At 38.8% G+C, this 22,403-nt stretch overlaps 1 protein-coding gene across 1 annotated transcript in view; it reads left to right on the plus strand.

Annotated features, from left to right (window-relative positions):
- Positions 1–22,403, plus strand: part of OPN5 (opsin 5) — a 42,305-nt gene that overhangs the window by 8,360 nt on the left and 11,542 nt on the right. Inside the window, exons 3-6 of the mRNA XM_032299358.1 lie at positions 1,476–1,646; positions 4,928–5,262; positions 17,783–18,024; positions 21,364–21,421. Of these exons, the coding sequence (XP_032155249.1) occupies positions 1,476–1,646; positions 4,928–5,262; positions 17,783–18,024; positions 21,364–21,421 (806 nt within the window). The remainder of the gene's footprint in view (positions 1–1,475; positions 1,647–4,927; positions 5,263–17,782; positions 18,025–21,363; positions 21,422–22,403) is intronic.

The following is a 22,403-nucleotide window of genomic DNA, read 5'->3' on the forward strand; positions in this document are numbered from 1 at the left end:
TGGAGGATGGAGCCCTGGGTGCTTGATATTTCTTTCCCTAAATAACTTACCTACTTCCCCTTCAGGGGTCTCTCTCTCTCTCTCTCTCTCTCTCTTTCAGAGGAACTCTATGAATCCCCTGTATAATAATTAGGGTCCTCTCCAAATCTAATAATATCCTCCCTCCTTCACCTCACCCCATCCTGTTGCTTCCCTGTGAACACTCAACTTTCTGGAGTTTTTAAAGCACTTTTTATTCATTGATAATAACAAAGAAATAGTAAAAGACTAAATATGTTCTATTTTTTAAATAAATAAAAGGACAAATTTGCATTTCTGAAAAAGTTGTCCACATCATTCTTTAAAATGTGTTTGGAACTCGCATCATCTTTCTCCAGTGCCCTTTATAATCTGTTTTCTCCAGAGTGCTGTTAAACCTCCTCCTTTTCTAAATTCACAGTGGTTAGCTCCCACTGATTCTCTAATTAAGGCTTTCTCTGATAACCTCTCTCTTTCCCCTCCCAAACCCTCTCACAGACACTTAACTCCTAGAATGCAAGGTTACCTTGGGGTGTTAGAAACCAAATTCCTCCTAGAAGGATGCAGCTGCCAAAAGAGAGAAAGAGAAAAAAAAACCCCAATTCCCCTTTTCATTATAAGGAATCTCATACTTTATATCCTCTGGTTCTACAATGGCCCGTTTGGAGAAAGACGATGAGGTGGAGGGAAATCACCATTTTGCATATTCTTTTTGTTTTTCTCCTCTTTTTCTCTTCTCCATCTCTTCTTTCCACTATTTATTGAGACAATTTTCTGGAAGTTTGATTATTAAGAAAAATTGCATTGGTCCCAGGAATGTAAGTATGTTTCAAAAACCAATCTATTAATAACCAACATTAACAGATTCAATGAGAAAAAAAGTTATGAGCACCTCAGTAGTTGCAGAAAAAGCATTTAATAAAACTTAATATCTATTTCTGGTAAAAAGAAAAAACAGACTAGTGTGAGAAAGAACTTCCCTAGAATAGAAACGTTGTGCTTGAAGAGAATACTCAGACATTTGATACATGGCTTCTCTCTCTTAGCTTTCGAATCTTCATTTGGACTGCAACAAAACATTAAAAGTGACCAGATTGTTGTCACTGGCTACTAATATTATGCCGGTAATTTCTGAAGCCAGGTCTCTTTGAGACAGTTTTTAAAAAAGTAATAATTACTTAAAACTTTTCCTTCGATATCCTTTCACTGTCTTTGGCTATTGAGATGGAAAGTCCTCTCTGGGTAGCTTCAAACTGAGTTTATTCACAGATAACTACTGGACTTTATGAATTTAGAAAATCTGTGTAATCAAGGGTGTGTGTGTGTGTGTGTGTGTGTGTGTGTGTGTGTGTTCACATGCGCCCCTGTGCTTAGGGGAGGAGGTTCAGGTGAGTTGAGGTAGGTGGGGAAATAGTAACCATAGGGAACGTCTGCTGATAACTCACTTGGTGCTCTAGTTGTAGGCAAGCCGTTCACTATCATCTCTTGCTTCTGTCACCGCTGGGTGTTTGGCTGGATCGGCTGCCGCTGGTATGGATGGGCTGGATTTTTCTTTGGCTGTGGAAGCCTTATCACCATGACTGCTGTCAGCCTGGATCGATACTTGAAAATCTGCTATTTATCTTATGGTAAGTTGGCAGGTTTCTCATTCCCTGACAGTTAAAGCTAGGTGGATTGAGTGTTAGAACTGTACATGTTTTATGCAGGTAATAAACAAAGACTATTAATAACCTCAGAGATCAAGAATATTTTTACTTATAGCCTATCTTGTTCTGACATGTTTAAGGATTTGTACCTATATCAAAGTAGATTTCTTTTAATACATATTTTACAGTAATGTCTGGCGTTTGGCTACAATGCTTTTTAGAAAGTATCATTTTCTTGTATAGCGTGTAAGCTTCCATCATGTTTTTCCATGCAAACAAAAGAAATAAAGTGCATCGAAATGGTGTTAAGTCCAAGATGTTTAGCTCATTCCCCACCTAGTAAGTGTAATTATAAGAAAAGTTGTTTAAGATTCTCCCTTAGGACTCGTGCTCCCTGTGATTTCGGAGATAAGGAATTCCGAAAAGTTCACCTCCAAGTTAGAGTCATGTAGCTGTTTCTGAATGAAAGGACACACATGTAGAAATATCACTCAACATATTTTTTTCTGTGGCATTGGTTGGTAGAAAGATGAGTGATTACAAGAATTGGTGAATCAGCAGAAGATAAGTTTCCAAGGCCTCATGTTTTTTTAATGATTAGATTATTCTACAGGTTAAAAATAATTCCTAGTACTTCTGTTTCTTGGCGCTCTCGGAATTTATTAAACGTGAAAGAATTGCATTTGGGCCTTTAAGTTTAATACTGAGAACCAGCCACAACCAAGGAATGGTACTGACTTCCTCTGAATAAAGCTGCTTTGATTGTCAATCTGTCGATTAGAGTGGTTGTGACGGATGACAGACTGTAGTGTCAGAGCAGGGCTTGGAGACTGAGGTGAGAAAAATCAAGTGGACCTGACACTGTCAATGTGGTGGAATCTCCCTTTGTATTGTTACAGTTTATAGTTCCCAAACTCCAAAGAATCCATGCTTGGGTGGGTGGAAGACAGGGACTTGTGAACCACCCTCTTCATCATCCAGCACTTTTTTTTCTTTTTTGAGTTTACATCTCCTTTTTTAAACATTTAAAACTTCCAATAGAAATAGCTTGAATCAAAATTTCCAATAAGATATAAAATATACAACTATACATATTCTGTATGACGTCAACATCTAATTCTTTCTATAGACTTATTTTTGTTCATACCAAAGCAATTTTAAATTTAACTCTAGATTTTATAGATATGAAGGCAAAAAAGTTAAACTTCCTAAGAGTATTTGAGAAATGCTAAACCCTGATGCCTCTGTTTTCAAATATTTTCTTGAGTTTAGGCTTTCTCAGTTAAAGAGGTGATGACGCCCACTATCAGGATCATTGCAGGTCGTAACTCCATATGTGGGAACTGTGAATATTTTCCACCTTCTTCTAAGGTTGAACCTCAGTAGTGTGGTCATCATTTAATCTGATGCACTATTAAACCCTCCACACAGTGTCCCAGAATGTTGGAATTAGAAGGTCGCTTGGGGACATGTAGACTTTTCTCCCATGTAACGTGGTAAACTGTTTTAAGGCATCCCTGAGAGACGACCACTTGGCCTCTTCTTGAATAATTCCAGTGACCAGTGACGGGGAGCTTACTACTGCACAAGGCAGCCCATTCTCTGATTGGTCTGCTCTCATTGTTACAATGTTATTCCTTATATTAAGACAAAACTGCCTCCCAGTAACCTCCACCCATTGGTCCTAGTTCTGACTTCTGGAGCAACACAGAACCAATCTACTAATCTACTCCCTCCTGTACTTGACAGCCTTTCACCATACTGGAATGTAAGTATAAAACACCTCACAAGTAACCCTAACCATAAATGCTTATACGTATGCCTATGCACATTCCCATGAATATATGTGATTACCTGTGCCAATGTTTTATCGGTTTTAATGGAGAAGCAAGAGCTGATTTATAGCGTGGCTACATGATTGCTACCCCTATCTGATTGGGCATGAAATTTGCATTTCATGATAAAAAATGCCACGTATTTGATAAAATGGAGACAATAGAATATAGAAACAATCTGTTATATTTCTTGTTAGCGCTAAATGAGATACACTTACACAGGAGTAAAACATTCATGTTAATGTAGCACTTTCTAGTTTGCAAAGCAGGCCCCTTACATTATTTTACTTAACCCATATGCAATATAGTCTTATTTCCTCCATTTTACTGCTAAGGACACCAGATATCTAGAAAAGTTACATGTACAAGGTCAAAGACTAGACATAGAAGAATTAGGCCTTACTGACTTCTCAAACCTCGCATTACACTAAGCAGAGGCAGGCCTCGAGTCTATGTTGAAGTAATCATCTAGCTTTTGTCGAATGTATTTTGATATTTCTTCTCTGCTAAACACAAAACCAAGGCAGTAAGGAGTCACTTCCCCAGCCCTCTTCGTTCGAGGCGATGAGTGAGGTGTGAAGGTAATCTCCCGTGGAGGCTGCTGCACTGAATCAGGCCGACCTGTCTTTGGTGGTTGTGTTGAACTCTGAAAATGATCACTAGTGCTTTACAGCTTTTCTTAGATGACTGCACTATTTCCTCCGCTTGGAATTCTCTTTTGGTTAACAGAAACTAGTGCTGAAAAAACGGAGCTCATTTTTTGTCTTCCTGAAAATATCTTCACAGAATTACTTTTGCAGAACATGATGCAACCTACCTAGATTCTCTGCCTCTCCCGCTGTGGCTGTGTGAGTGTGATTGTTGTGTGAATGACGTTTGAAGACTCCAAACCTGCTCCACAAATTACCAAGGACAGTCAATCACTTTAACCTCACACCATAGTGTCATGACCACAAGCCACCAGGCCCCTTCCACGAGTTCTTAGGAAGCCAGACTAGCGACACAAAAGCTGTTAGGAGGAAGGGCATTTTAAAGACACAAGCCATGTTTTGTGATTCCTCACCTCCCAGAAGGATTCTCCCTGGATGATCCACTAACACACCCTTTCCGAGGTGTTTTCTCAAGGGCCTCCACTGTCTTCAGCATCCTCTCATTTCTTTCCTGTCCCTTTTCCCAGCTTTTGTCCCTTCTCCCTCCCAAAGCTCCCAGATGCCTAGAGAAAACCTTCCAATTGTGTTCTCCTGGAGAAAGGCCCAAGCTCTGGAACTTTCTTCCGTTTACTCCACTCTCCCTCAGCCTTCAGTTATCTGCCCAGGTCTCCCAGAAATCAATGGAATAAATCTTTGGAGGTGGAATTTGACATATCGAGGGGAGGTATCTGGGTGTAGGGCAGATTACATGCGGGTAATGCTTTTCTTCCGCCTCCAGGGGTTTGGCTGAAAAGAAAGCACGCCTACATCTGCCTGGCAGCTATCTGGGCCTATGCTTCCTTCTGGACCACCATGCCCTTGGTAGGTCTGGGGGACTACGCACCTGAGCCGTTCGGAACCTCATGCACTCTGGACTGGTGGCTGGCCCAGGCCTCGGTAGGGGGCCAGGTTTTCATCCTGAACATCCTCTTCTTCTGCCTCTTGCTCCCAACGGCTGTGATTGTGTTCTCCTACGTAAAGATCATTGCCAAGGTTAAGTCCTCTTCCAAAGAAGTAGCTCATTTCGACAGTCGGATCCATAGCAGCCATGTGCTGGAAATGAAACTGACGAAGGTAACTGCATTACTCTTTTACACACATGTTTTCTGACCACTTAAAACTTCATAGGGTAAAAAGGATAGGGAATGCTGGAGACTGAGAGAACTTAGAATCTCTATTCTTTACATACTCCTGAACTCTGTGGATGATTGTCTAAGCCTTTCTTCGTGGTGTCTCTCTCCTCTGTTTCTGTCTCTGTTCCTCCCCTTCTCTCTTCTCTCTCTCTCTCTTTTACACACACACACACACACACACACACTCACACACACACATTTTAAATATCTACCAAATTTGTATAACCCATCCATTGGGGGCTTATCTTCTCTATGGAATAGGGTACTATTGATTCATATGCATTATTTCAGTAATAAGAATAACTTTTATGAATCATATAATGCCTGACAGTACTTACTGTGTTGCATGGACTTTGGGGCATGATTAGGGATATTCTGCCACTCAAATTATTTATAGAGTAAGCGTTTACCATGTGTGCTATCCCAAGGGAAGCTTGTGTTAAGAACACGAGCAGTTTCTGCAAGCTTGAATACCATAGTAAATGGTAGTTTCAGAGGTGGCAGTTCTTCAGATATTATGGAGTAAGGAAAATAACAAGACTAGAGTTTAATTCCATCACCAGTACCGGCCAGGTTTGTGACCTAGAGCTAGCTATTTAGCTTTGTTGAATCCCTAGTTCCTCATTTGTATAATAGGAATAGTAATACAGTATCTGTCTCATTGGGTTATGGTGGGAATTCAAAGAGATAAAGCATATTATTCTGTCATTTGGTGCATAGAAGGTGTTAAAGCAACCGTGGTTTCTCCTTTTTCCTTATACCTGTTAGGAATTACTGGTAAAGTCTAAAGTGGTCTTCACACTTTCATGTTTTTTTCCTCTTATATTGAAAAAACATTTTCCAACACATGCACTCAATATAAATGACATACAGGTAATACCATTAAACTTCATATTAAATATTAGCACCCCCTAATTTTTGTCTTCTATTTTAAAGATAAAAATAAAGTTAGATTAAAGTTATAATTATTTCTTCCTGTATCTCAACAAATCATGTTAATTGGTATCCTACCCTCAAATGTTCTCACAGTTCACTTTGGAGACCACTGGTCTCAGGGACCCATAGCAAAACAGTTCCCTCCAGATAAGAGATGGCTTCTTAAGTCAGAGCCTGCGTTCTCATAATATTCCTTTCTCCAAATTGCAGAATTTTTGGAGTTGTGCAAAGATCTTTTGGTTGCATATTGTATTAGTCTGCTCTCACACTGTTAATAAAGATGTACCTACAATGGGGTAATTTATAAGGAAAGAGGTTTGATTAACTCACAGTTCCACATGGCTGGGGAGGCATAACATATCATGGCATAAGGTGAATGAAGAGCAAAGTCACCTCTTACATGTTGGCAGGCAAGAGAGTATGTGCAGGGGAACTCCCTTTTATAGAACCATCAGATCTTGTGAGACTTAATCAGGGTCACGAGAGCAGCACGAGAGTAGCTCCCATGATTCAATTACCTCTCACCGGATCCCTCCCATGACAAATGGGAATTCAAGACGAGATTTGGGTTAAGAGGAGAGCCAAACCACATCACATGCCATGAGCTAGATTCCTGATGGCTCCAGTTGACTGTTATGTGCAAACTCTACATGCCGAGTAGAGGAAGCTTTGAGGGAGGTTTTCATCACTCTAAATCTATACTGATAGCTTAATAATAGAATAGTTCTTGGATAAAAATGCAGCCTTAGGGAGCATGATCTTCTGTCTTATAATTGGCTATAAAGTAGGAAAATATTTTCATGAAATGAAGCATTATGAGTTAGGTTCTTCTTTTCTAGCTTTCCCTTTAGCTCTTATCTGCAACTTTCAAAAAAGAAATATAAATAAATCAATGCTAGTTAAAGTTGAATTATATGTAATCCAAATCCTGCTACTTACCAGGTACTATTTTAGAAACTGGGCAAATGTACCAACGATGAAGATTTCACTTTTCAATAGTTTGTGGAAGTATGCCCAGGAAACGATGTGTAGACATCCATCACACTGGTATGTGATGTTGAAGTTTACTTTGTTGCCCTGTAGTTTGACATAGTATACAGTTGCTGCAATGTCTCAGAATGTGCTTTCTTCTTGCCATCCCCCTCACCTCTCTGTTTGCCATCCCCCATATGTCATTGGCCCGGATACTTTGTTGCTCTTGCTCAGTGAATCTGGATCCTGATTGCCAGGAGCCCCTTCTTCAGTTTCTCCTAGTTTGTTACCGATTGTCTTCTCTCCTGTCAGTTGAACTGCTCAACTTGACCTCCTTGAATTCTAGCATCTTGTCCTTTGTGTATTCTTGAGGAGTGAGAAGCTTGTTTAGTCAATGCTTCTGGAACTCATTATACATATGAGACAGAGCTCAGCATATACCATTTAATTTGATTTGTTATTATTCTGCTTGGCTTGGACTGGGTAGATCAAATAGGCTTGCCCTTGACCAGGTTAACCAAAGAAATATTAAATGAAGTGTAGGAATACATATATGTAATTTTGTTATGTATATTCTTTTAATTTATATACTGAATATTATATCATATAATATGTAATATGTTAAGAATATGTATTAAAATAACCTAAATACAAAACATTTCTAATTATTAATATTTGTGCAGAAAATTTAAGCCAAAATTCAACCCATATTAAAAAGTGAATCTAGTCAATGTTTAGACCAGTAAGTGCTTCTAGAACTCATTATATGTATGAGTCAATGCTTTTGGAACTCATTATGCATATGAGGTATCACTCGGTGCATATGCCATCTAATTTAATTTGTTGTTATTTTTCTGCTTGACTTGGACTGGGTAGATCAAATAGGCTCACCCTAGACCAGGTTAGCCAAAGAAATGTTAATGAAATGTAGGAATACATATGTATAATTTTGATATATATATATGTATATTCTTTTAATTTATATACTTAATAACATTATATAATATATACAATATTATATTAATATGTCTATATTTCATTTATTTGTGTAAATGTATATTAAAATAACCTAAATACAAAGTGTTTCTAATTATTAATATTTATGCAGAAAATGTAAGCCAAAATTCAACCCGTATTGAGAAATAAACATTACTACTGTGACCTCTTCAGTACTACATTTAAACTATTTTTAATTACTGCTCAATTTTGACCTTGATTTTTCCTACTGAGTAAAAATAAGTAGAAACCACCTTATACTGGGCCCTTCCGTAGCCTTAGAAATCTTTTTGCTCATTTGGCTACTGTTCAGGATTGTCAATTTGCTTGCTTACTTGGCGCTTCTCATCTTCAGAACAGTGTGGTCTAAAAGTTGATTACTTAAAGGTTCTCTTCTGGGATTCTGGGATCAAAATCACTTAGTTTTCTGTATATTCTAATTATTTCTAGTTGGGTTATTACTGGGGCCAGTATTCTGCAGGTCTGATCTCATCAAGCTAAATGTTGGCATTCCGTCTACAACCTTTCTCTACTTTGGGGCTTTCTTCTAATTAATTAAAAAAAAAAAAACGGTTTTGCTAGACTTTTGTAAGCCCGAAATTTCACAGGCTACAAACAGAGGTATACTATGTGTATAAGACTATCCTTATATTTCTATGGCTCAACATGATCTCATTTCTATGCCTGTGTTTGACGTTGTAAAACTAATTTCTTATTGAACAATCAAGACAGATTCAGTCATATCAGTAATTTCTCTCCTCTTCCTAGGATTACCTAAAAGTTTCAGGAAAGTTTTCATGATGTCGGTGCTAATGGGTAGGGGACTCCTGGTCTGGGTGTTGTTATTCGTTGACCCTGGCATTGCTGAGATATTCAGGGTTTCTTGTGATCTTAGCTTTAGTTGTCATGGATCACTTTGCATCTTTGTTGTTCCAACTATAAGGCCTCTTTAGGCTCATCAGCACTGTATGCTACTTCCCCACCCTTCTGCTGCAACCCATCAGGTGTATCTTGGGTCTTGGCTGGGACACTGGGAAGTGAGGCACATGTTTTCTGCTTTCACATCTCTCGAGAGTTCTACTGTTTTCCCACCCCCATCCCTGGCCTTTGGTGCTCAGCTCAGTAGGGTAGGTTCAGGGCACCTTCTCAAGGTAGGTTACCAACTCCTCTGATGTCCCCACTTGCCTTTGGAGGGTAGGTCTTCTACCTATTCAGGAATGGGGAAACTGGCTCATATTTTCATGTACAGTCTCTAAATTTTTCACACAGTAATCTTAATGCCGCGAGTCCTTTAAGCCTCTGATTGTGGATGCTCATTTTTTCCCCCAAACTCAAAATCCTTTTTCTCAATTATTTTCTCTCCTGTGAGTTTCAAATTTCTGTTTTAAAACTCAGAAATTGAGGAATGAATGTTTTACATCTTTGGGTATTTTTGCTTCTAAAAACATTCACGCAATGCAGTGAACGCTCTTGCTGCTGATTAAACAAGGGGAATGATAGAGTCACTGCCAGAGGGGTTCTTCCTGCCTTCTGCACAAAGACCATGGCATTGCAATAAAGGGTTTAATAGACATGAGGCAGGCCACACCAGATGGGAAATGGAGTTAGTACCCAAATCAATCTCATCCAAAGCTTGTAGGTGAGGGATATCTCAAAGGCAGTTTGAGTGAAGGGGTGGGGATTGCTATGCAATGGGTGCTTGCTGCGACTGGTTGGGTTGGGGATGAAATAATAAAAGGTCGAAGCTGTTCTCTTGAGCTGAGTCTGCCCAGGCGGGTCATAGAAGTCATGGAATCCAGGTGGAGCTATGAGTGTCTGACATTTAAAAAAACCTGAAAAGATACCTCAAAAGGCCAATCTTAGGCTCTACAATAGTGACATTATTTGAAGGGGTAATTGAGGAAGTTGTATATCTTATAATCTTCAGAATAATGGCTGACAATCAGTTATGTCTGCACCTTAGCAGAACTCAGTCTCCTCCCCTCTGCCCATTTGAAAACCTCCCATTAGTTTTTCAAAAGTGCTTGGGTTTGGGGAAAGGCATGTTATCATTTAAACTTTATCCTAAATGTCTCTCAAAGTCAGTCTGGCCCCAAATCCCAGGAATAATTAAGAGAAAGTCAAGATGGGGGTGTTACAACAGCTCAGCTCACTGTTACAATGTTTCTTACTGGTATAATTTTTGCAAAGTCAGTTTCAGTACAATGACAGGAAGACAATCCCAGAAGCATGCATTCATTTTTCCAAATATTATTATGCCATACATTTTGGTAGTTCATAGTAATTCATTTAACACATATCAATCATTTACAACGTTCTAGGTCTACAGTTATCCAGACCCCCTGGGCACCTGGTTTTCTCTTAGTGTTCCTTATGTATACCAGAAGCCCCTCCAGATTCTCCCTGGTTAAAGTCCCCCTGCTATGTAGGAGCCATCAGAGCACTTGGCACATTATCTTTAGTGACATTGGTTATATTTTACTGAATCACATGTTTATGGCTCCCTTTTGTAAGACATTAAATGAGGTAAAGGCAAGTGCTGTGGGTACTGTTTGCACTGGACCCTATAGCCTGGCACCTGCTAGCTGTTTAATCAAGATCGCTTGAATAAATACCTAATTGAATAAACTAAGTTAATCTAATTACCTTGAATAAACTAAGTTAATCTAATGTTAAGAGTTCTCTTGAACCCTGGCTTGAGTGCCTCTGCTCCTTTTATACCTGACGGGGCATTTTGCTTCACTTTGCTCTTTTACATTGACTGTGAAACCTTTCTAAAACTCTTAAACATAAAGCTCCATTTCCCTTAAATGACTCCTCCCTTTTATAGCTCATCAGATGTTATTTATCACTGAAGGATCAGATTCAGAAGACTCCCCCTATGTGGACTCTCAGGGCAGTTAATGGGGAAAGTTAAAGTGTATTGCTTTAAAAAAACCAAAAACCCAATTCATTAATTACATCCTTCTGTTCTTAGCCTAAATGTCACTTCCCAGAGAAGCATTTCCAAAAATTGAATTCAGATCCTCCTATTACAATGTTTCACTGCAGCCTTTACATTTTCTTCTTGGAATGTGTCACAATTTTTAATTAATTTAAAATTTCATACTTATTTTGGGGATTATTTGTTCATTTCCTTTTTTTTTCTTTTTTACCACTACTTGATGAGCCCTGAGGGGGGAACAACCACGTTTTTTTGTTCTCTTTGTGTCCCTAGGACCTAATACAATGCCTCATACATGGTAAGTGCTTAATATATATTTGTGGAAGGAAGGAAGGATTAGTTCAGAGTAATTTAATAATGAAAAACAGTTTTAAACTACAGGTCAACCCCAATTTTGCCATTAGCTCCTTGAGAGGTTTTACATAGTCAATGTGTGTTTTTATTTTGCCTGCCAGAGGCCGAAAGTCTTGTGTATCTGAGGAATTTCCAACATTTTGTGCCCTGCTGAGAGTGGAAGGAGGAGCATTGTGCCTCTTAATTTAAAAGATGCTGAAAAGACCATTCATTTCCCAGAATTCCCCTACAGATATGGACTTGGGCACCAGCCCTCAACCTGTCCCAGGAACTACTTACAGGACATCAAGGGGCAGGAAATTCTCTCCTGAGGCCATGGCTACAGCAGCAGTGGTTTCTGCATCAGAACCAGTTCTCGGTCACAGTTTTGGGTAGCATTTCTCTTTGCTCGATCTCAATGTAAAGTACAACTTTCCAGTGATACTTTGTATTAATCAATATCCTTTAAATAAATGTATTTTCTATCTCACCCAGCCATAGTCAATTTCTGCTGCTTGCAACTCAGCATCTTGATGAATTCACCTAGGACAAACCATTTAAGCTTGCTGGGCCTTAGTTTTCTCATCTGTGAAAGAAAGTGGAGGAAGAGAATGAAGTGATCTCAGTTACCTTCCAAACTCTGAGGATCTGTGAAAATGATTAGATTGGTTCAATTGTTTAAAGGTCTTTGGCAATAGTTATTGTTACTAAAAACACATGGCCATCCCATCTGAATATTTTTTCCACTCCAAGCTGCATATCCTCACTTCAAGGGCTTTGGGTCATCTATAACCAACGGTGAAGTCTCCCCTGTTTTGCTGAACCAGATACTTACAAGTTATTTTCTGTTCTTTAAGCCAGCCACTGCCTAGTCAGGGAATATTGTGTTCAGTTTTGGACCCAAACCCCAAAACACAGATGCATAGAGTGCCATGACCTAATTTGCCGCCTCTCTTTTCAGTTGCAGCTTTTGCTTGTTTATAGAGTAGTGGTATTTTAAGATTTGAGAAAATTGCGATTGGGAAATGTGAAATTCTTGTTTTTCTTTTCTTTTTTTTTGAGGTATGAATTCATGTTTATTGCTTAGATCACAACCAGGATTAACAAATGGAAGGTACACTAAAGATGTCAGAAATGTTTTCTTTACAAGTCTATGGAGTAAGGTGTAGGATAGTTGGCCTTAATGATCATTCTGTGGATAAAATAGAAGGAAGGAAGAAATTCAAACTAGACACACTCAAAGCTGTCAAATTACTTAATTTCTTAAAATGTAATGTGAAAGCTAAGTAAGTGTCACCACTCTTATTTGTGTGTGTATGTGAGGGAAACAAAGAAGGTAGATCACAGTTGTCAAGTTCCCTACCTTTCTGCTTGCCACAGGTAGAATCACTCAATGACAGGTGGCTGGCTCTACATGTGGAAGGTAGTAGTCTCATAACTGGAATTACTGTTTTTTAATATTATTTTCTTACTGATTGGACTCAAATCCATACACTTGCTAGCTAGACCCATAATAGAAAAACAATATCTTGTCACACACATGCTCCCGTCAATTGCACTCTCTCCTGAAGCAGGTGAGGTGCTCATTCTTCCTGTTCTCTAATGCATAGAGGTGATCTCTCCTGATAACATTATCTCACCATAGCCACTGAAATATCTTTGCCATCCCCAGTCTAATTGGTTCTATAATGTGATTCAATCTTGTTATTGACAGGGAACTTATTTCATCTCTCTGGTTTTCTTTTTCAACCTTATTTTCACATCAATTCTATATTTTCTTCCTATCTGTTTTATTTTTCAAGGTATTATACAGCTTCAAGTGTTAGCTGAAGTCTTATTCATATTTGGGCAAAGGAGCCTGAAGGGAGGAGCTGGGTACCCCTTCTGAAATAGCTGTTCCTAGAAAATGAGGGATTCTGCCCCACTCACACTGGTCAGTGGAGCTGAACCATGACTGGTATCACAAAGTTACTCAGAGTATCTCCATGCCAATGACTTTTCCCACTATTCCACACTCAGCGTGTTGAAAGGAGGGAAACTCCTTCTCAGAAACCTTATCTGCTGGAATGCTTCAGATGTATTAGACACAGAGGCATAGCCGTGGAGAATTTTCTTTCAACCACATTATTCTATTATTGCTTTAATTGGTTAATTCATTGGAATTGAGCAATTATGGACAACACTGTTTTTGTGACACAATGTCAGCTTGAACTGGAGCTGGAAAATGGCTGTATCCCTCGGTCCTCTGCAGCATGATGTACTTAAAATGAACTGGGTTGCAGATGTGTGATTCTTTTGTAGAAGCTAAACATGTACTCTGTGAATTTCCGCCCACAAAAATTGTCTAATTTAGGATTTGAAGTCTTACTGCTTTTCCAGTGACCCAAAAAGGCAGGATAAAAGTGAAGTAATTAAAAGAAATAAACAACTTAGAAAAAGCTGAAGGGCAGAGGAGCCTGTGTTAGGACTGCCTTAAGGAAATCTGGAATAGAGATTTTAGAAAATAAAAATGAAGACACACTTCGAATTAAGGAAAGTAAAAAACAAACTGATGAACAGATTAAACATATTCCAAGCGGAGTAGAAAGTGCTGACAAAAATGGAGTGTAAAATGAAAGTTTTGAAAACTTTTGTGGCCTATATCTTAAAATAGTATTCATATTTAAATGTTTCATATTTTTGAGAGTGTATTTTTAAATGAAAAGGTTATAAAAAGTGAATGTGCCTTATATTAACTTTGTATCCACTTTAGAAACATAAATAACATTGTGTAGTACTTTTTAGATCTAGCCTTTTATCCCTCTTTCTGCTTTAAACTCAATTTCTAAGTCTTTCAATTTAAAGTATTTAGATGTATTCTAATCCCAGAAAAACCACAGTGATTCATTTGCTATGTGTTTGTAAAACTGCAGTATATTTAATTCTTCTATGTCCTTTTAAGAAGGATAACATAATGCAAATGTTTTAAGTCTTTCCTGTTCCCCAATTGCACACTCTTCTAAAAGTAGAAAATACGTAAAATATAGAAAATATTATGGACTAAGTGCTAATCTATTTTTTGTCAATGACTTTGGCAGCAACACAGAAAACAGCTTTTGGGATACTGTGAACTCATCATATGACTCACCAAAGAAGCAAAGATGGAGCTATGTTAAGTCCCCAGACATCTGCTAAAGCAAGCTTTATTTCTACAGCTAGTGTTTATTTGGGGATTTAGAAAAAGAAGGCACTCACTGTGAGCCTTGAGGCATCCATTCCATTTACAAGCAAAAGTCACACAGACCTAACCAAATAAAAATTTCTCCTGGGTAAGCTTCGTAGAAAGATAGAAAAGCAAGTCCAATGGGGGAACTGCATGTGTGTATTAGGACTTGACAGTTTGACTGTTATGCACAGGTGAGAGTTTTGGCCCAGGGCCTAAAGGAAGGTTGCAGGTCATGCGGGAGATCTGGGCTCACTTGATTCATTTCATGGAGATTCAGATTGTCTATTTGTAAAATGCAACAAAACTTATATTATTAAGGTTTTTTTTTTTGGGGGGGGTGCGTGTGTGTGTGTGTGTGTGTGTGTGTGTGTGTGTGTGTGTGTTTGTGCTGCAGTTAATAGTTAATATTCAGAGATGAGTTCTGAAATTCAGGGTGGAATTTTAGAACCTGAAACTTTAGGGCAAAATTTTCAATGTTTCATTCTTATACACCTCATAGAGGTGGGTTCCCAGGGCAAACACATCCCATAGACAGGCTGTTCCACAGGTCAAGTAGACCGAAGGCCGTGCACCTTGCCTGTCTACCACTAAAGTGTACTAAAATACATGTGCACACATATGACTTTGTTATAGGAAAACCACATCCAATCAACCATCGAAAACAAAAAAGGCATTCACAAATGATGTTGCTTTAATTATTACTAATAAAGCATGGTGTGTCTCATTCCTTAGCACTGATTCTCTACAACTTGTCATGACCCTGATGTTGGGAATTGTTATTTTACTTCTTAAAGTGGGGGATGGGAGTGAAAGGAAGTGAAACCTGGCATAGCTCCATCCTTACTCAGAGATTATAGGGAAGTCCAGTTTTCCTGAAACTCCTTCATAAAATCCTCAAGGTGGGTCTCATCAAGATCTGTTAAGTCATGTACTGCTCTCTATTCCGATTACTGTAGCCAGGAATGTGTAGTCCTCTGATTGGTAGGATTTGGGTCATGTGGTGCCAACGATGCCAACTTCACAAAGCAGCTTAGCAGATTGAGGGGTTCTGGTGATGCTAAATTAGAAGAGATACACTGGAAAGATGGAAATAAAGGCAAACAAACAGCCCCTCTGTAAAAATAGATGCCTACTACACAGAAGATACAGTTTTGAAATTTATTTTACAGAAGAAACATCCTAGTAGATAACAGTGCGTAAGGATACTTTGATGTTAGTGTGTGCTTTCTCAATTAGGAACTGAAATAGCACAGGTTTAAAATAAAAACCAACGTTTTGATTTCATTTGTCGATCTCAATACTCTAATTTCTTATTTCTTCTTTAAACTCTTGCCTAACCACACCTGCTAAGAGTAGAAATTCTATGTGGGCAGGAATGTGTCTTTTTGTTTGTTGCTTTATCCTTCACACAAAACATGTGGAAGATGTTCAGTAATACTTGTCAATTGAATGAATAAACAATTATCTTTCTACCTTCTATTTCTTTCTGCCCCATTTTACGCTACAGGTTAATCCTCCTAAGCAAGGCTGTCACCGTATTTTCTGCTCGAAAGCCTGCTAGTGTCTCAAAAAATATAGAATTGAGTGCAAGCTCAATAATGTCATACCAAACCCTGAATACATGGATGCTATCTTTCTTTCCTGCCTCATCTCCCTTTGTTGCTTTCTCAGACCACATCACAGTGAATTGCTCGCTGGTTCCTATACAGACCTCTCACATTCCTGTCTATGCCTTTACTTGTCCCACTACTACTCCTTTATTTCTACTTGCTAAGGTGCATGTCCTCTTTGAAACTGTCCTCAAAGAGGACATGGGTGCTCATGCCTGTAATCCCAGCACTTTGGGAGGCCGAGGTGGGTGGATCACCTAAGGTCAGGAGTTCAAAGCCAGCCTGGCTAACATGATGAAACACTGTCTCTACAAAAATACAAAAATTAGCCAGGCCTCGTGCACACACTTGTAATACCAGCTACGCGAGAGGCTGAGGCAGGAGAATCGCTTGAACGTGGGAGGTGGAGGTTGCAATGAGATGAGATTGCGCCATTGCACTCCAGCCTGGGCAACAAGAGCAAAACACTGTCTAAAAAAAAAAATTTCTTAATTTGCCCAATAGGATGTACATAGGTCCTCTGCTGCGCTGCCACTTAAATCATATTCAGCCTTATATTGTAGTTATTTGTATTCTAGAGGGATACAAGTCAGGCTCTAGGTTTTACTGGTACTCCCCACAGCAGTATGCATAGTGTCTTACACAAAGCACTTGCTAAAAAGAGTTTGTTGAATTGAAGTGAGATGATGTATAGGGGTCAGGCATAGTTACACAGCACTAATTAGGACTACAGTATTAAAGGGAGTGAATTGCAGATGGTGAGAGGCTCATGAGGGTCTTTTAAATTCTATCGCTAATTATTCTTTGGTCTGAAAATAAAGAAGCCCCGAAGGTGACTATAATTCTGTGAGAGTGAATGTTTCCTGGAAAAGTCTTGTTCCATACAACTGTGCCACTTTGGCTGAATCTCAATGACTTATTTTACATTATCTACCTAGTGAATTTCTACTATGTGAGCCTCAAGCCTGAGAAAAATTTGACTCAAAAGGAATGACATTTAGTAGAAATTTCTGAAAATGCAAATTAGAATTTCAAACCAGGGCAGAGTTTCTGTTTCCTGAGGCGAATATGGATGATTTAAAATTTCATCAAGGTGAATATATTTTCCAATGAGTTTTTAAGTGAATGTAGGTTGAGAAGTCCAGAAATATTATGATTTCCTGACCCACGGAGGCATAATCTGACAGCTATTTGAGGGTTATATTTTGGGTCTTTGGGTACATTCAGATTCTAGAGTGGAAACTGCATAGGATGTGGTAAATGGGATAAAAAATTATAATCACTTCTTTTGGCTGAACTTCTCAGAAGTCCATATGAAATGATTGCTATGGACACAGTATATGAAAGCAATGACAGACTCTCTTGGGTGTGAAGAAGTGACCTGATCCTTCTCCGTACCCAATGTTTCAGACTCATGTCCTTACCAGTCATCTTGATTCTTTTCTCTGCTGCTTTCCCTCATCAGGTAGCGATGTTGATTTGTGCTGGATTCCTGATTGCCTGGATTCCTTATGCAGTGGTGTCTGTGTGGTCAGCTTTTGGAAGGCCAGACTCCATTCCCATACAGCTCTCTGTGGTGCCAACCCTGCTTGCAAAGTCTGCAGCGATGTACAATCCCATCATCTACCAAGTTATTGATTACAAATTTGCCTGTTGCCAAACTGGTGGTTTGAGAGCAACCAAGAAGAAGTCTCTCGAAGACTTCAGGTAAAATTTCAGAAGCTTTAAATGAATTACAGTCTCTTTGTTTCAAAATCCTGTGTAGTTCAAGCTACTCAGATATGCTGTTTTCTTAGGGCTAAAGCTCATCACCTAGGAGTATTGTAGAAATAACTTTATTTTTCTTATAAAAATTCCTGAAATCAAGTAATCAGCTATTAGAGTTTGTATGACATGGATAGATAGCGAGAAGTGATTCTGTTTTTGATCCTGGAGCAACTAAGTTACAGAGATGTGTCAATTTGAGCCACAACCACTATTTATCCATGGCTTGTACTTTCCATATCTGGGAGCAAATCCCTTTTATTCCAATAATACTGTTTTACATGGCCTTGACCTCACAACAGAACGATTCTCTTGTTTGACATATCACAACCACTAGCTAAGGAAATAAAAGTTGGGCAGGCAGAAGAAGAAAGGGGAGAGGGAGATGACATTTCTACTCTGTGCCAGGTTTCTTTTATTTTATTCTCACAAGAGCCCCAGGTTATTCTTTTTCTTTGTCAGAAGAAGAAATTGAGGTTCAAGTAAGGTTAAAGTTAAGTAAGCTGCCCATGTTTAAACAGCTAGAAAGTTAACAGAGGAGGAATTCAAATTCAAATCTACTGGGTTTCAAAATGCATGCTTTTTGGTTGATACTGTTTCTGCTACACGATGAAGAGAGTTTGGGGATCTAGCATTATTTTTCCTAAAGGCCCAAAAGAATCAGGGCGAGTAAAGACTTGGGGGTGATTGGTGGTCTTCTGTGTTTACTCAGAGTCAGTATTAGCAGTAAAAAGTGGAACAAACACCTGAATTCCTGAATTCGTGGTCTGAGGTGAGGGGTGTCAAGACGGCCCCAGGTCTCAGTGCTTTTGATTCTTATTTACTTGATTTCTAGATTTTAAGTACTTCTTTCCTTGAGTAAGTAAGGGACAGTGGAAAGAAGGTAGAACTAGCTATGAGAAGATGTGGATTTTGTCTTGTCCTTTCAATGTGCCTGAGCAAGTGACAAATATTTTGGACTTTTAGGTTCCTCCCCATGGATCAAATGAAAAGATGACAGAAAGGCACAAATAAAGGGTAGCATTATCATTGTTGCTGTGGTACAGGGGAAGAGACACAGAATTTGAAGTTAGAAGACCAGTATTTAAGGTTCAGCTATTTACAATAGGTCTGTATCTTTGAGCAAATTAACTTCATAGAGCCTAGAATTGGAATAAACGAATAACAATACCTGAAGTTGTAAGAATTAAGCAGAATTGATGTGTGAAAAGATCTAAGGAACAATTGTTAGTAGTGCTTTCATATTTTTAATGGTGAATGCCTTTGCTGTTGAATTGAACAGTTAAATCCAAATGCTAAAACACTTCTGTTTCTGAAGTAATAACACTATGTCCTCGTCAGCTGTTGATATTTTGTTACAAATGCAGATAGAGAGAATAATTTTAATAGAGCAGTTGTGGGAGAAATTAATGGGGCACTTCTTCATCTGAAGGAGACGGGAATTTGACAGGAATGACTGCAAGCAAATTTCATGTACCTCATAATTTTGCCTCTGACTGCCTCTGTGTTCTGTACATTCACTCCCAACTATGAGGAGCCTATAAATATTCGATACTCAACAACAGGAAGAAGGAAATTTATGTGGGAGAAAGTGACTTAGGGCCGCAGACCTTTGGGAAAATCAATCAGGCAAGAGACAGCTTGGTTCACTGGTTCCTATTAGCTGTTTATACGTAATATAGCAATTGCTCTGCTGGAGGAGGACAGGGGCTGTTTCTACTCTCTAGAGGGTCAGCTTTCGGAGAAAAAGTAGGCAATAGAGCTGAAGCAGTGAGGAGCACTTAGGTGCTAGAGGTTGAAGTCTCTTTGCAGAAGGAATGCTGAAGAGATGTTGAGTCACAGATTTTGGAAGGGGCTGCTTCAGAGAAGAGCAGAAGGGAGGATGGTACCACCAGAGGTTTCTTTTTAATCTTTACAAAGAAGACAAAATGAAACCTCGTTTCTCTTTGTTGTTATTAAGAAGCTATGCAAGTGAGTAATGTGCAGGTCTGTAGAGCAAGGTTAAGTGATGTGAAGCTAGTTCAGAATTATTGCACAAACCAGAACAAGTGAATTAAACTGGATTAATCAATATCCTTGTTATTTTCTTTTCTGAGTCCCCAAATGTTTTTGCTTATAAGGGATCACCCTCTTGGGAAATATTTTGAAATCAAATAATAAAGCTAACGTACTGAATATGGGATTGTGGAAAAAAATTTGGATCATCTTAGCAGTTCATTGAAAGTTAAAGTTGTTTTTTCCTCCTGAATTGAATCCTCTGAGATTTTGGTAGAAGCTGGTGAGCCAAAGGAAACAAATGTGGCCAAGAGCTCTCTCTGGAATGTTATTCTTCCCTACACCTGGGTATCCAGATGTAGTCTCCCATATGTTGTCAACAGCACTTCTCCACCCTGGCTGTGTCATGGAGACACCTGGGGAATTTTGAAAAATGACTGCTGCCTGGGCCTCACCTGCAGAGATTTGGCTTTGTCTGGATCGGCCCTGCGCTTCCATTGTTTGATGGTTTACCTCTCCCAGATGATTCTCTTGCACATTGTTGAAAGCTAATGAACCAGAGGCTGAGGAAGGAAGACACTGGCAGTGTAGCTCATGGAGTCCTAGGCCTCTGCCTACACAGAGACCAATGAGGCCACCTGTGGTCAGTGACAGAGGAAAAAGGCTGCAGGTGCTAGACCTATCTCAGATGGAGAAGAAATGTTCAAAAGGCACTGGGGATTCAAACATTTGATTAGGGGTGTGCAGTGAAGGACGGAGGCATTTGCATTCCTGGTATTGTGTAAAGATAATGAGGAAGAACAAAGCCCCAAACTCTGGCATTGCTAACATAATGAAACCTCCCCTGACCACCTTGGTTTGTAATGCTGTCTTCATAAAGAACATTCCTTCAGTAGGTGAATCACAAGCCTAGTCGAGTGCAGGTAGGTGTGCAATTAATTTTGTTCTAGAAGACAGGAAACTCATTACGGCACAGGAAATGTGCTGTAAACAAGTGGTTTATTTTTGGAAAGCTCTGCCCAAATAATTCCTTGACTTGGAATATTCCAAATTGAATTATTATTTTCTTTCTGTCTCTAATTCAAGATTTGTGCACATAATCCTCATGGTAGTCAAGTTTGGCATATACATATGCATGTATATGTACATATGTATTTATGTGTGTGTATATGTTATGTAATACATATATAAATACATAGTATTACATAGTTATATATGTAAATACATACTATTTATGCATTTTTATATATGTATATATTAAATTGCATTTTCTTCTCCTATATGTAGACTGCACACTGTAACCACAGTCAGGAAGTCTTCTGCCGTGCTGGAGATTCATGAAGAGGTATGAAGATGGATACAGTATCACTATGGACACGCATATTCACTTATTTGCCTCTTCATTGCTGTAAACATTTGATTGTGGCCGCACTTTTGTCTTTATATTATATTTTTATATTTTGTACACTTTTCCTCAAGCCAGGGGTTGCTGGGAAATTCCAATGGCTAAATGGAAACTAGATTACAGGATACTAATTTAATGAATATTATCAGGATGAGCGTCCCTGGAACTTTCTTTTCTTTAAAACCTATTGTCATGCCAAACAGTATGGAGTGTGAGATAGAAAAATGTTGAGACGTTTTATTTATTAGGGTGTTATTTAATTTTATTCCATCATTGTCATTATTGTTTCTTAATGTCCGGTTAGGGAGGCAGTTTCTGGGGTTCATTTAGATGGACGATCACGTATGTTGGGCGATGGCTCTTTGACTGGTGGATGCTTTGATTCTCACAGCCATTTTTCATGCTGGGGGAGGGTCACATTCTGATGGCAGTGGTTCCACAAAAAAGTTCTCTGGGGAAATCAGTTTTGCCTTAAATCCCTAAATGGAAAACTCTCTCGTATCTACAAATTTGAAGACAGCAGTAATTTCCACTGATGGTAATTTTACCCACGTGGGTTTTCTCATTAAGTTCTACTTACTAAAATAGTGGATGTAACAGGGCATTATGAGTTGTAATTGCTTAAGAAGTGAATTTAGTGAAGACAGCTATTTGTAAGTGTTGTTTCTTCTCTTTGTTCTTTATTAGCTTATTTCTTTTTTTCATTACTTTTTTTAAACAAACACCTTTAGAGGCAGATAAATAAAGAGATGTAGGTATGAATGAGATGGAGTGATTTCAAAGACAGTTCCCTGCCCTTTAAAAGCTACTGAAAGGAGGAGGCATGTAGATACTGTGTCCAAATAGGTTTTCTACTCATTGTCTATTATCTTTGCTCCTAATCTGATAAGCAGGGCCATCTACAGTGCAGTTCTTTAAATTC

This window comes from Sapajus apella, unplaced genomic scaffold (assembly GCF_009761245.1).
Source record: "Sapajus apella isolate SASKATOON/1434 unplaced genomic scaffold, GSC_monkey_1.0 scaffold41, whole genome shotgun sequence".
Lineage (NCBI taxonomy): Eukaryota > Metazoa > Chordata > Mammalia > Primates > Cebidae > Sapajus > Sapajus apella.